Source organism: Ochotona curzoniae, unplaced genomic scaffold (genome assembly GCF_017591425.1).
Source record: "Ochotona curzoniae isolate NIBS_2020 unplaced genomic scaffold, NIBS_Ocur_1.0 contig_291, whole genome shotgun sequence".
Classification (NCBI taxonomy): Eukaryota; Metazoa; Chordata; class Mammalia; order Lagomorpha; family Ochotonidae; genus Ochotona; species Ochotona curzoniae.
Window position 1 is genome coordinate 9,863,889 of NW_024465649.1, and position 15,965 is coordinate 9,879,853.

General features: G+C 39.3%; 1 protein-coding gene across 2 annotated transcripts in view; it reads left to right on the forward strand.

The window, feature by feature from the left end:
- The window catches only part of DAB1 (DAB adaptor protein 1), a 383,239-nt gene that overhangs the window by 258,294 nt on the left and 108,980 nt on the right, over positions 1-15,965 (forward strand). For both annotated transcript variants that reach the window (XM_040978648.1, XM_040978649.1), the window contains 2 exons: positions 2,458-2,597; positions 12,078-12,176. In XM_040978648.1, the coding sequence (XP_040834582.1) occupies positions 2,458-2,597; positions 12,078-12,176 (239 nt within the window). The remainder of the gene's footprint in view (positions 1-2,457; positions 2,598-12,077; positions 12,177-15,965) is intronic.

The window sequence follows — 15,965 nt, forward strand, 5'->3', positions numbered from 1 at the left end:
ATGCTGACATTGCATTCAGTTTTAGCAGACGTGGGCCAGTTTAGTTTTAGCACATCAAAGTGAAGTTTCATGCAGCAGTTGGACGAATGAGAAGCAGTTATGCACAGTGGTTAAGAGAGCAAGCTTGCATGCACAAAAGACATGCAAGCCACTGAAAGGCTCTGGCATCAAAACTATCAGAAATATCCTACTCAATGCATAGGGGCGACTTTTGTGGCCTCTTACATCCTCAATTTCAATCTTTATCTGTGAAAACTGTATAATAAACAGTACATACCTCTAATATTTTTGTGGGCTAAACAAGTTGATGCATACATTATGCTTTGTGATAAAGGTTACCTGGCATTGCTACAATAGATTGTCTAGGGGAATTGTAGTAATTAAAGGAATGATACTAGTTACTGGGTACTTAGTGACCAAATATGTTGAGGAGATTAAAGAATGGCACTTGAAATAGCGTAGGGTAACATATTTAGAAAATCCTAGAAGCAGCCTAGATCACTTGTACTGAACACTGCATGCTTACAGAGAGAGAGAGAGAGATGATCAAGGGCCTGGTTGTTTAGCTAGGTATTTATACGTAAGATTTATCATGATGCATGTTCTCTTTGTTCTTAGCTGTTGTCTGTGATATCTGCCTTCTCAGAGCCCCAAAATTTAATTTTTACAATAATTATTGTTTCTGAGCAGTCACTTATGCATTCTATTAGCTTTATGGGATGTTATTAAAAGGCTTTGCTGTGCTAGAACTCACAAGGATCCAGTGAAAAAGAACACAGATTGGGACAAAGGAGCCGGATGTCCAAGACTGACATTGTAGGCATTCTTTCTCTGCCTCTCACCTCCCAGAACATATAAACTTTGTATAGTGAGAACAGTGTCAATTACAACCACTTGTAGAAAACTTACCATATTATCTCACCAAACTTACTCTTGATCCTGGATCTCTAAAGTAGATGCTTTGCCATCACTCAATAGATGAGGAAGTTAGGCTCTGAAGAATTTTTCTTATAAGCAAAGGCACGATAGTTTGAAATGAAGCTATCTCATTCTAAACCTTGAACCTTCTTATAAACCTACTATAATGTACAATACAGTTTTATTTACAGTCATGAAAACTTGAGCTTGTAAGGGTACAGACTTTGTCTACTTTTTCTCTTGCCCATAAGCATGTGGCACAAATAACAAACTTCGTAAGGGCTGATTGAATAAATGAATGAAATGGAAATCTTGCATTGTCAATAGAAAAGCACTTTGCCATCCTTAGCTATTGCTGATGTGCTTTCTATTTTAAGCACAATCTTAGGTAATTCTCAGCCTCACAGTAAAGAAAAGCCTTATTTTACACATCAAATAGATGAAAGGAAATGAGCTGAATTATCTCTAATATGCTCAGCTGTAAGTTTCTGATGAATGAGGAAAGATATGAAAGAGAAGAAATCAGGAGTTAATGGTCTTAATGTTCTGAGAGATGAATGTTAGAAGGCCAGTACGTTCTGGTTTTAAGGCATGTGTGCAATAGCCAGCCCTCTAAGTGAGTGAAGCGTGATGAGGGCAGAGAGGATTTGAATTCCTGCATACCCGTCTTATCTATGTCTTATTGTGTAGACTCGCAGTGGCTACCTGAATGCTGTGAGCCTCATTTTCATCATCTGAAAAGTGGGGATAAAACACACAAAACATTCCATTTAAAGCGTTTGATAAGTTCACAGTACCTTTAATATCCTTACATTAAAATGGGTATGATTGAATTTTTGGTTATATCTTAGCAAACTGTCATGTTAACATTGAGAGAGTCTGTTACAACATGTGGTCACCAACTTCCAAGTGTTTTGGAAGCCTATTTCCCTAAACACGTGCGTTATTAGAAAAGATATCATAAAATCATTTTTGGTAATTATCTCAGGGTTATTACTTGATACAAAATAATTAATCTGGAGTACGACTATAAAACAATTGATGGCCTTGGGTGTCAGAAGTGTCTTGGACCCTGTCCAAGGTATTGTTAAATATCTGAAACATAGGAGAGTCAGTTCTAATACTGATCTACAGGAACTTGGATCTGAACTCTTAGTGAGTGATTATCATTAGTTGAATGAGTACCAAAAACTGAATTAAATGCTTTGTGCATATTACCTGATTTATTTATGTTACTGCAGCATTGGGGTGATTATTTTTTTAATTTTCTTTTTATACCCGAGGAAACTGAGGCTCAGAAACAAGAAATATTTACCTTACGATTTAAATTCTTAGAGTGTATATCTAGATGTATTATGGTTAATTTTTTTCCCTGGGTCCAGTGATTTTTCTTTCTTCAAAGGTAGGTGAAATCAGAAAGCAAATAGTGGAACTGTAAATAGCGTAGGGTAACATATTTAGAAATGTGGAACTGTAGCTACTTAAATTCAATAGGAACTAAACAACTTCCTGCCTGAATCTGTTTTTCTCTGATTTTAGGACAGGATCGCAGTGAAGCCACTTTGATAAAGAGGTTTAAAGGTGAAGGGGTCCGGTACAAAGCCAAACTGATCGGGATAGATGAAGTGTCCGCAGCTCGGGGAGACAAGTTATGTCAAGACTCCATGATGAAACTCAAGGTACTGTCCAATCACTGTGTGTTCAATGTCTTGGATTAAATATGAATGAGGGAAAGAAATGATTCTCATCCTTGTGGTAAATACTCCTTTATTATTTAATCACTTGACTCACATGAATCACTATATTTATGCATTGGTAACAGCATCTATTGCTATGAAATATTTTGCTAAGCCTTTTTTAAAAAGTTATGAGTGCATCCTATCTTATTCACTTTTATCTTCATTTCTTAACACGTGCGGAAATGAAACTACAAATTTCATAGGTTGTTTAGTCACTCATTTCATGAAAATTTTGACCATCTTTTCATTTTTAACTGATTTTTTTTGAGTCTGACATATGGTGAAAGATGTTAGGTAAAGGCTGATTTAATTCATCCTTACACAGTCAACCAATGCCAGATCAACATATTCAGAAAAAAATGCATTTATCCTGAGCATGTAAATAATTTTCTCTTGCCATTGTTCCTTTAAAATTAATTATAACAGTAGTTCATGCAGCATTTGCATTGCATTAGGTATGATAAATAGCCTTGAAATGGCTTAAAGTATATGTGAGGTGCATGTAGAGTTTTTGTGTGTGTATATGTGTGTGTGTGTGTAAGTATATGCCATTTCATGGTACGGAGTCGAACATCCATGATTTGTATCTCCAAAACTTTAAGCACCATTGTGGAAGCAAAGGGACCACTGTACCTTCTTTAAATGCACCCCTACCCCATCTGGTATCATAAAGGGAAAAAGTTTTGAAGTATTATGTAACTGTATATGTTATATACAGCTGTCACAAAGAGGTTTCTTATTTTAACATTTTTAATCAAAAGATCTGAAATAAATTGAAAAATGAAGTGTTTATAATAACAGTTATTCCAAGACTTTAAAATATATAAAAGAAAATATGATTTTCTCTGAGATTTTGCTCTTCATATATGTGTTTATTTTTAAAGTAATGTGAAATATTTGAAAACCAAATCATTTAGTAAGAAAGTTACAGATGTCTTACACATTTAAAGCAAATATGATTTTTTTGATTATAGCCTTTATGTATATTATTTATAAAATTTTGAAAGTACATGCTAAACTAGTAAAATAATGTACAAAAAACCCAAATCAATATCAATATTTTTGTCCACAATTTACAGTGTTTCTTTGTTTTTCTCTGTGTAATATATGAATTATACCTCATATATAATAAACTTGGAAATCCATTTTATATAGCTTCTTTATATAGCTTTTCCCTCCCATCATTTGTAAATACAAATCAGCATCTTTTCATACCTCCAGATAGTCCATGAAAAATCAGCTTCATTAGTGAGATATTTTTAAATGTAAGGGGAAAAAAAGTAAGTGGAAAAGGAAACCCAGATTTGGCCAAGAGCCTGGAAGCATTCAGTGAGGTAAATCTGCAGAAAGGTTTCTGCATGATCTCTTCATTCATAGATGCTTCATAAATCACACTGTTGTTTTTGTTTATGCAATCCAAATTTTCTAAGCCGTTTAATGTATACATTAGATACCAGATATCCTTGCACTGTTGCTCTAGGAATAAGGATTTTTTTAACTCTTAATTTTACACACTGTACATCCATTACTTTTATTTTAAGCTGCTAAGTGAACTTCAGTAGTTACATATATATTGATAATTTTACTGGAAATTTCCATTTTGGAGTACCTGGATTTGACTTCCAGCTCTGGTTTCTGATTCTAGCTTTGGGTTAATGTAGACCCTAGGGAAACAGGTGATGTCTGAAGAAATTTGATTCCTACACCCAGATGAGAGATTCGTATTGCATGCTGGCTACTGCCTTTAACCATTCAACCATGTAGGCATTTTGAAAGTAAACCAGTGGATGAGCTCCCTTGTTCTCTCCCCCTCTGTCTCCTCTTCCCCTCTACCTCCCAAAAAGACACCAAAATCTTGACTCCACAAATTATCTTCTTGGAAGAGATTAATGGATTTTTAATTTTCAAGTTGAGAAATGTTATAAAAGGGTAATCCAATAATGATCTCTTCATCTCCCAAATTTAAAGTGAATGATCAATGGATGAAAGAGTTGTACAGGAAGATTTCTTAATTTCAGCTTTGTACCTGACTCAGAGCACATGACATAGACAGATAGCTGGAGTGGCCAAACCTGAATGACACAGGTGGTTCCCTAGCATTGGTGAAAGAGTTCCATAGCCACAGTCCTCCTTGCTTCCCCGAATCTCTGCTCTGCCCCAGAATAGACTCAGATTGGTACATGAAATCTGACCAGAACACAAGTCAGCCCACCGGCAGATTGCCAAGATAGCCAAGAAATAGTGAATCTTATGTCATCCCCATCATCCAAATCCCCAGAGTTAATGCCTCAAGGGACCCTGGATGAGCTTGGGGTAAAGACCGGGACCATGAGTTTTGCTGAAGTCCCTTTTGCTGAATATGAAATAGGAAAATGGAGATTTGCTCCCCCCTAAAAAAAAACTTTGAGTGGAAGATTCAAGAAAATGCCTTAGTTAACCTTTTATATGCAAAGACCTGGTCTTATCCTGTGCCACAAGTTTGCTAAACAAAAGAGCTCAGGCACCCTGCTTGTCTAGCATTGACAAGAGCCATTTTCCAGGCCTGTGCAGGTACACCTGCTTTTATTGCAACCTTCCTGAGAGCAGGAAGGTCTAAGTGAATATCAACCTTTGCCCTCTGAAATTCTGTCCCTCAGATCCGGCAGTGACACCAACCTTGTGTGTGTACAGGTGTGAAAGTGTGCTACCTGCAATGAGCACTCCATCTGTCACCCTTCATATCCGTGAGGTCCCCAAATCCCTACACTGCCATCAGATGTGCCGAACTTGTTGACGGGTGCTTGGTTCCCTTAAGTTACTGTGAAGAATGTTGGCATTTCAGCTCCCAGTGGTTTTTCTTTAAGAAACCAAGAAATGTAAAATGATCGATTCTCCATTTGGCCACCTGCCCAGGAAGGTCGTATTCAGACAATTACAAAATGCCTCTTAGCTTTGCAAAAATGTCCTTTTGCTCCTCATAGACCATATGAGAAATTGAAGAAAAAAAAAATGTTTTCCTTAGTGGACTCTCTGAGGCCAGTGCATTTTCCTGTTTTAGAGAGTTTTCTCTTGGACTGTAGAGCTCTGAAAAGGGATTCCTATCATGGGAGGCCCTTAGCCTGTCTATCAGCAAAGCATCAACATTAGCATCACTACTCCTAACGTTGTATTTAATTTGCAATCTACACAGCACTTCTACATACCTGATTTTGTCTTTTGAGATAAATATTAACCATTCTGATTTGTAAATAAGAAGTTGGAGGTTTATAGAAGTTAAGATATCTACCCCAGAATCTTCAGTTAGTGTGAGAAAACCAGAGTTGAAACCCATACCCTGAATTCTTGTGTTAGGCAAGACATGGTGTAGCAGTTGTGTATATTCTGTCTTGTATTTGCGCTTAGTTTTATCTTGGTCCCACAAGAAGATTTCAGTAGTAAGCTACTACCGAGTAGCCACACATTATTGACTCCAAAATTAGTCAGCCTCAGAGACGTTGGGTGAATGTTGTGGTTAAAGCAATAAGAGAGTGATATCTTCCAAGGGCAGTGCCTGGAAAGCTGGTAGTGAGTTGAGGTCCTAAGAGATACAAACCCCCCCTGGAGAGATCAGGTGAGACCTGTGAATGAAGGAGCACAGGTGGCAAGCTGGAAGGAGTGGCTCACAGGGGGTGAGGCTCCTATGCCTAGCAGCAATGGGAAGAATTTCTACTCTTGGGAAGAATCTTTACTGGAACCCACAGAGAAGGATTGATAAGGAAGTCTCCCTCCCTCACCAAGCAAAAATACAGCTACTGCCAGAGGTGTAAATTAAGACCAAAAGAGTAGGAAGACATCTGTCCCTTTCCAGCTGATATTTTTCTCTTTCCCTCCAACTCTGTGTTTGTATCTTGTTTATTGGAGCTCAAGTGGAAGTCCAGGGGAAGGAAGTTCATGAGCCCAGAGAGCTTGGTTCAGAGGAATCAATCTCTGGCACTAAACAGGAGAGAAAGCAGTGTTTATATCCCTCCCTCGCCCCGTACACATACACCTTTAATGAAATTTAGAATGTGTATTTTCATTTTATGATTCCAAAGCTAATAACTGGTAGGGCTAAGAATGAAGACTCATTTTATCACATCGGTGTCGCAGAATATCATTCTAAGATCCTCAGCATGAATACATTCTGTGGCAATCACAGTCATGACATCATACGGCAGTCCCCATGCTGGAGGAGCAGGTACAAAGCCTTTTCATGCACTTCATCTGTCTGATTCTCACAACAGCTCCTGAGCTAGGCAAGGCTGCTGGTTATTCCTGCCAAGGATGCCTGACCCCTTTTCTCTGTATAAATTTCTCCATCGAGACATGACCTGTGACTTTTTGTGGGGAGCTCGTGGTAATCGTTTCTTGCATTGTCTTGCACATGGTATAGCCTAATAAAATAGATTGTCAGTATTAGTAATAACTTACTTCATATTCCCTGCATGCAGTAAGATAATACTAATGATAACTTACTGAGGGTGGCACTTATGCAATTCATTTAAGTGCCCTGGAACTCCTGGGAGGGAAAAACTGTGATTCTTCTCCTTTTACAGTCCTTTTTACTGCAGAATTTGAAAGCTGGTGCTTACACCAAGCTCTTTTCAGAAACAACCTGGCATATTTGTAGTAAGACATGCACCATTGCATGGTCATTTAAAAAAATAGTTATTTCTCAAAAGAGGCTCTTAGGTTTATAGTGGAAAAGACTCAGCCTTTAGAAGCGAAAAGATTTCTGATTAGATCCGACTTCTCTGATACATGCACTCCTTTAAGTTTGGGAAGGTCACCAATCTCTTGATCTTTGATTTGCTCAACTCTAAAAGGGAGAGAATCCATCGTTCCTGGGATTGTGGTAGGGTGAAATTGTGTGACATACCCTAGATTTCTAGCATAAACTAGGTACTCAGGAAAATCTCTGACCTCACCACAACTTGCAGTTTCCCAATGTGGCTTCACTCAGTCAGCTGTCCATGAGTAGAAACAAGTTCACATCTTCCTGATCCCCAACTGGAGCTGTCTGCCAGACCTCGCTCTGTTGTTTGTATGAACAATGAATCATTCTGTGAGGAGAGCTGATGTGTGCTGTCTGGTGGCAGGAGCTTCGTGGACTTCTTGCATTGTCTCAGAGCTTGACTCAGAGTTTATCTCAGAATCTATGTCCCTCAGAGAAAAGACTGTGCAGATACTCCTTTCTCTCATTTATTGCATAAAGCTGCCAAAAGCGGCCATGAGTGAAAATGATTTTGGAAGAGGCACACTGGCCATATTCTACTGGGGAGTTGTTTTTATGTTTTGAGATGCAGAGAGACAAATAGAGAGAGATATCTCATCCACTTGGTGACTACCAAAGGCTCACAGTGGCAAGGACTGCGCCAATCCAAAGCTAGGAACTGAGAAACTGATCTACGTCTCCCACATGGATGGCAAAAAACCAAAACAAAACAAAACAAAAACAGATATTTGAGCATCTTTTGCTGTCTCTCAGCGTCTGTATTGGCTGGAAGATAGAATTAGGAACTAGAGCCAGGACTGGAACCCAGGCACTGTAATTCTATAATGCAGGAAATGGGTATCTTAAGTCTCAGGCCAAGCACTCACCTACCAGGGAATACTTTGATAGCTACTTCATGGGAGCAGCAAGAAACAGGACCTTAGTGTCGGTTAGCACTAAAAGATATTGATGAATAAATAGAATTAAAAGCTACTTCTCTGAAAAAAAAATCTAAAATCTATGCATAGTGTATTCGTCACCTGCATAATCATCTTTGCAGAGCCTGTATAAACCAGGAAGTGAGGCCGTTTAGTGTCCTCAGGATTCTCTGAGTCAGGGATTATTGAGATGAAGACAGGGAAGCTGTTCTCCCCACCCCTGTCTGGGATGCTCTCCCTGAGGAATGAGTAAGGAAAGATGGAGAGGCTGTCTTTCCTTTGACACAGTTCACCTTATCCTTTCTGTTGGGAAGGTTTTCTTTCTCATGCATGCCACGTCATAAAATACCTGAGATGGGTTCATTTATAGAGTAGTGATTGATTTTCTCATGCTCTGAATGCTGGGAAGTTAAAAATAAGGTGCCGACAGAGTGAGTATCTGTGACGGCCTCTTCTGTCTCCTTTCCAAACTGCACTTTTCAGCCTCATTCCTCAGAGAGCACAGATGCTATGCACTCACATAGTCTAAGAACAGAAGGAGGAGAAGGCAAAGGAACTGGGTTCCTCAAGTGGCCTCAGGGCTATAATCCCATCGATGGGGTTTCCTTCAGCCAGCTCCTTAATACTGTCACCATAGAGGTATATGACAATATGTAAATCTGGGGGATGCAGTCAGACCCTAGCACTGAGCTCCTTATTGTTTTGTCTTTATATGATGGCAGATGTTAGTTACTTTATTCCAAAACCAAGCAACAACACATATTTTGAAGTCAAGTTGCTCTAGGCTCAGCATCTGGCTTGTTTGCTTGGTTTCCACCTAAAGTAAGGAAAACATTTTCCCTTAGAGTTGTTGCTTGATGCTAGACTGTTCTTGGGGCTGGGCACATATAATGAGTATGGAAAGTGCCACAAGGAACAGTGAAGGAAGAAAGAGGGGACATAAGCGGGATGTAAAGAATACACAATGACGGTATGTTGGGTAAAAGGATAAGAAAGCATGACCATGGACAGAAATGGAAAGTATACTGAAATTCTAACAGCATAGTTGAGTTATTTCCTGTGTTCCTTCAAAGTATACCACAGGCATTCAAGGAAAACAGCATGTTGAGGCATCTCAAATGTATTGAATAAGAGGGGGGCAAAGTCTCAAGAAACAGAGGATTTTGCATTGGATTTGAGTTACTCTCGAAGCATGTCATTGGAGTTAATGTCAGTGATGAGTGGCTACCCTGAGGATCTGCAAGAGAAGCACTGAGCAGGGGCAATGGAGGGTGTGCTCTTGGCTCCCCAGCATGAAGACATAATGTAAAGAAGACTTGCTCCCAGCGCCATGAGCTCACTTGTGCCCTCAATGTCTTCATCAAATCTCTGTGTCTTCTTAGAACTGCTCTCTGTTTTTCCGAATATGTTTTTATTCTTTGTCAGGTGAGAGGCTTATTCAGTCATTTTTAAAGTTTCTTCCAGATTTCATATTCTATGCAGCAGTGAGTGGGCTTGGGTGTGAATGGATGACTTGTGAGGCACTGAATTTCTTACTAGCACTGTCCAAACAGGAACCGGGCCACAAACTTTAATGGACATTCATTCATTTACTAGAAGAAATTAATTTTTATTAGCATTCGGTATAGAGTGCTAGGTTCTTCAAATAAATGTTCATCTAATTCTTTCATCCATGCAAAATATTTACACTTGGAGAAAGGAAACTAAGTACCAGTTTAAATATTTTTTTTCCAGAAGTATGACATATGCTAATTACACAGAATGCTTCCAGTACCCCCAAATAAGGATAATAAGATGACCATGAGATTATATGGCAGGGCCAGTGTTGTGGCACTGCAAGTAGGCCTATGACATTGGCATTGCATGTGGGTGCTTGTTCAAGTTCCAGATGCTCCATCTTCAATCCAGTTACTTGCTATTGTTATAGGAGAAAACAGTGGAGTGTGGGGTGGAGGCAGGATAAGGAGAACGGAAGGAGAAATCCCCTGAGCCTAAGGAACTGTGTGATGAAAAAGAAAAATTAACAAAGGATGATCTAGGTTTTAGGGCCCACATGCATCCAAATGGGATTCCTGGATGAAGCCTCTGGCTCCTGTGGTCCCGGCCTAGCCCCTGCATCGTGGTTATTTGGAGATTGAACTAAGCAACCAAAGATGCCCCTCACTCCATCTCTTCCTCTCTCTCTGTAAATGCTTTTTTAAATAAAATATGTAAATCTTAAAAACGAAATAAAAGCACATGTGCCTTCTTTTGCCTCTGATCATACGTGCTGTTTCTAAGACCAGCTGTTCCCAAAATACTGAAATCATAGCATATTCAAAACAGCATGAATTAATTTATTTGCTGGAAATATGAGGTCACTACCACATTAGACTTTTCTGACAGGCCAGTGCCACAAGTGTTGAGAACTGGCTTCATCTTGCCAGCTGGGGCCCCCGGGACAAACCTGGGGAGGCTGGAGCAGCCCTTGTGTGCGGAGTCTTGAAATATCTTGACTCTTTGATTACTCTTTAGACTCATGCCCCTGAGCACGGAGCCTTGTTTATAAAGTAAGTATATTTACTCTTGAATTGCATCAAGCTTTGGGAGAGTGCTGTGTCTACACGTCCATTGTTCATTAAGCAGTTATCCTGTCCTCCAGAGACTGTCCTATGCATTTGGGATAAAGCAGTGAGCAAAGTACCTGCCCCACCTATTATGAAGTTTGCATACTCTTTAATGCATATACTTATATTTGTGGTATAAAAAGCTTGGAAAAATGGGCAAACAGGTACCTTGATAAAAGCAATGCATTTGATAGGTATGTTTCCTAAAAACATAAGAATGACAAGGGGAAATGCAATGGAAAACCTATATTTCTTTGGATCAAAATTGCAAACAATAAGCATACCATAATGACCACATTTCTTCAAAATTAAAATAAATTAAAATATATGATGCAGCATTAGCTTTCATTTTTTATTATTGCTTATTCTAAAATTGATTCAAATGAAAACGATTGCCTGAAATATAAACATAGCCCCATATTTATGAATCTACACGGTGATTCACTTCATTTAAAAAAATCAAAGCTGCGTGGCCTAGCGGCTAAAAAGTTCTCGCCTTGAACATGCCAGGATCCCCTATGGACACTGGTTCTAATCCCAGCTGCTCCACTTCCCATCCAGCTCCCTGCTTGTGGCGCAGGAAAGCAGTTGAGGATGGGCCTAAGCCTTGGGACCCTGCACCCGTGTGGAAGACCCAGAAGAGATTCCTGGTTCTTGCCTTCAGATCGGCACAGCACCGGTCGTTGTGCTCACTTGGGGAGTGAATCATCAGACGGAAGGTCTTTCTCTCTGTCTCTCCTCCTCTCTGTATATCTGGCTTTGTAATAAAAGTAAATAAATCTTTTAAAAAAAATCAAAGCCATACCAAATGGAGATATTAATCTGAGGCTTATATTGTGTTTTTCTTGGTATCCCCAACTCTGATCCAGGTGTTTAGACACAAAACCAGGTATCTAGGCAAAAATTTATCAAAGCATTTGATAAATTTTAGTTATTCATGTGAGTACATGTTGTAATACCTGTTTATGCGGTGTTAGAATGAGTAGGATAAACAGCATCAAAAACATCCAGACAAGGCAACTCACTGTGTAGGGGTGTAGAGGAGAAGGGGAAGAAGTGTGTGTGATTGGTGGCATTGCTTGATGGTATCTGACGTGCCTTTGGGAGCAGAGGGAATTTTCAAATGAAAACACTGAAGTAAAAACCATGTCCTTCCTTTCAACAGGGCGTTGTTGCAGGCGCTCGTTCCAAAGGAGAACACAAACAGAAAATCTTTTTAACCATCTCCTTTGGAGGAATCAAAATCTTTGATGAGAAGACAGGGGTAAGTAAAAGGATCACGTGGCATTGTGAAATGGAATCCATTGACAGGCGTGCCCTTAAAAGCCTCTAGTCTCTGGGCACGAATATCAAACTAGCATAAAAATACATAAAGCAACTGACAAATTTGATCAGCTGTGATCGTCCATCAAAGAGGATCTCTTTGCTGACTTGGCCACAGTGTGACTGCACTGTGATTCTTGCAGTGTAATTGTAATAAAAATGTCATGCCATCCTGATAATCTAATGGGAGATTGATGAGCTTTGAAGAGCAGTGGGGTGATGTGACAGTTTGAGTTAAATTTCTTGTGTGTTGGCAACTTTAATGTCATGTGTCCTAGAGGGAGATGTTTGTAGATCTTTTAACTCTGTCTAAGCATCCAGATTCTCTTGAGTTTAACCTGTAGCACCTTGCAATTGCTGAACTCAAAGAGAATAGAATTCCGTCTTTAAAAAGATCTGTTGCTATATAGCTGAAAAATGTAAGGGCTGATAAGTTTGTTGTATCCACTAAAGAAACAGTTTGTTTTCCATCAACCTCATAACTGCAATGAATCCCCAAAGTCATCCCCAGCGTTCACTGACATCATTGGTACTTTCGTCAATGGGAAGGGAAAACAAGAAAATATTTGGTGATTTGTGTCAACAGAGCAAGAATCAAATGATGTGTTTTTGCTTTATCATTCACCATGTTGCACCTCGACACTTACCAACTCCTTTGAATGTCACAAAGGTGACCAATCCAGCACTTGAGTTTGGTCATTTTGCATTAGTTATAAATGAGTAATAATAATGCAGTTATTTGTACACTCATAAATATAACAATATTGTTCACAATAGCCAAAAGGTGGAAGCAATCCAGTTATCTGCTGATGTATAAACAGATGAATAAAATGTAGTTTTTGCATACAGTACAATACTATGGAGGCCTGGAAAAATGATCTTCTGAAATGTGTTACAGTATGGTTGATCATTGAAGATATTATGCCAAGTGGAATGAGCCAGATAAAAAAAGATAAATACTGTGGGATTCCGCTTAAATGAGGTACCTGGAAAAATCAGAATCAAGGAAACAAACTAGAATGTTTGTTATAGGGAGTAGCAAGAAGGAAACTTGCAGATTTCTGCTTAATGGGCATAGAGTTTTTGTATAGGAAGATAAAAATGCTGTGAGGATGGTGGCAAAAAAAGATAAATATACTAATGCCACTGAATGTACACTTAACGGTAACTAAAATGACAGGTGATGTTCTATAGATCACCAAATTGAATATAATAACCAGTAATAGCAACTCCTGATGGTTGAGTACCTCCTGTCTATGAGGGGCATGGCTTCAATTTACATGTATTATTCAGTGTCATCCAAAAGAATAATAGTAACTTTAGCAAATGTGTGTTATATATCCATCATTGTTGTAAGTACCAGATCATTGAAATCTCATGGTAGCTCTGAAAGACACATTCTGTTATCATCCCCACTTTATAGATGAAGATTTAGACATAAAAATGCATGTAACTTGCTGATTGTAAGTGGTGGCAGAGACAAATCAGAATGTAGGCAATCCAGAGGGTCACTTAGCTCTCCAGAGAAGTGGCCATCCCAAGTTAACACTATATTTTATACTCTCTTATTAGACAGTCAGATGTTGCTATAGCGTGGGACACAAGAAATTCTCATGAACAGCACTCGTTGTGCTCACAAATCCTAGAGATGAGAGCCATAGCATGCCACATGGCAGAAACACCAGCTTCCTTAGGGCATGAAACTCAGGAGAAGGAGAGCCCTTGGCCAGAGCCTTCTTGTGCAGAGTGGGGGTGGCATGGAAAGGAAAAGGCAGGGAAGGGTGGACAGCTTAGGATTGGCTGGTCTGCCTGTAAGCTACAAACCCCTCTAACTTTGTGCTAATTTAAGACAGTGAAATACCATCTTCTCTGGTATGCAATCCATGGCTCCAGCATGACTCTTTGGTATGTCTCAGTCTTGGCTAGTCTGAGCAAGGGCAGACTCTCCCCAGTCAGAAAGAATTTTTTAAGTTGTTAAATATCACAATACATAGAAAATTATATATATACACACACATATATATAATATTTACAGTAAACCCCATTGTATGAGGCATAGCTAGGGTTTCACATTAGAGTGATTATTTTTCTATAGTTTGAAAGAAGGTGGCCCTACCTAGGGATGGCTTGGGAGAAGAGGGTTTAGAAGGCCATTGTCAGGAAGGGTGCTTGGAGTCAGCTGATGAAGAGTCTACTGTGAGCCTCGCTGCCTCCATAAAAACATGGTTTCAGAAACCATGGGACTTCCCTTTTCCTAGGGAAAAGGACTATGCTCATTTTGACACTATATTTTTCAAGGAATTTGGCAGATTAAAACATATGCTGAAGAAGAACACCAGGGCAGTTGGGGAACTAGGCACTATCCTGAGCCAGGAATTGTAGTCAGAGACAGGGACTGGGCATCAAACAGGAGACAGAGAACTTTAGACTACTATCAACTTGGAGAACATTAGTGGTCCTTTAGCATTCTTTACGGGCACAAATTGATGTGACTCAAGCCTCAGATATGCTTTCACAATGATTTATATGCTCCAGTGATCTCTTTAAATTCCACTCCCAACCATCGCCATGAAAACTGGCATGAAGGAACCGGGAACAGGGGCAGCAGCATGGGGCATCTGACATTTTATTCCGCTCAGGGATCATGTTTTGAACCCTGCAGTTTCAGCATGTGCCTCACCATCAAGTAGGTCAAACCGAGATAATTAAAATCACCATTTTTTTTAACTAATGAGGACAGGTGAGTTTACATTTTTATCTCCTTACTCAGAGGTGGTTAACCTACCCCCAGAAAGATTTCAGCAAATCTTGTAGCATTGTTTTAATCCTTCAGCTGGACACAGGGTCATCATTTTAGCCCAAAGTCCTTTGGCCTTTTGGAGAAAATGTTAAGATTCCTCATAAAGAAACGGGAAGAAGAAAAAAGAAAAAAAACAAACAAACAGAGCTTCATGTAAATGTGTGGTTTATTGGATTCCAGTTCTGTATAATCTCTTCATGTGCTTCAACTCAAGTCCAGAAAAAGGGATAAACTTTCTGAGCATGGTTCCGTCCAAGGTTGAGATAATAAGCAGCAGGGCACTTCATAGCTTAATGAATATCATAATGGATATCATAGCTCCATAGAGTGGTCTAGTAGAAGCAAATGGCTATTTCTATGTGGCCTCAAAAAATGGAGCCAGGACTGATGAATAGAAGTTTTTAGAAGGCATTTTCAGCTTTTTAGTAAGAAGCCAGCACTTTACACAAGGTAGATGGACTGCCCTCTGTGTGAACAGCTTCAGTCATTGGGATTGGTATTCCAGCAATGGCCTAACATGGGCTGATATTGAAGGGGAGCAAGTAGAGGATGAGATAAAGAACAAAGTCCAAGTTGATTCTGAAAACTAATTTTACCTTTCTGTTTCTTTCTTAAACCTGGGCCGATTGATGTGTTCTATGTGCAAAGCTTCCCTTGGTTTTGATGAGTAGGAATGGTTTACTAAACTTTTGTCAATGCCCAGCAGGGGAGTGAGCGCATTGTGCAGGGTGGAAGTGAAGTATTTTACTCTGAACATCAAAGAAATGGAAAACTGGGTCTTTGTCATTTGGAATGACAAATCTTCATTGTTTATCTTGTCTAAGTTATTTTTGCTTAAGCCTTACTGCACTTAAAAATAAAAAAAACAGACAAAGAAACATTTGAGGAAAGCAACAATAGCTAGAATTTTAAAATCCAAAAGGTGTCAAA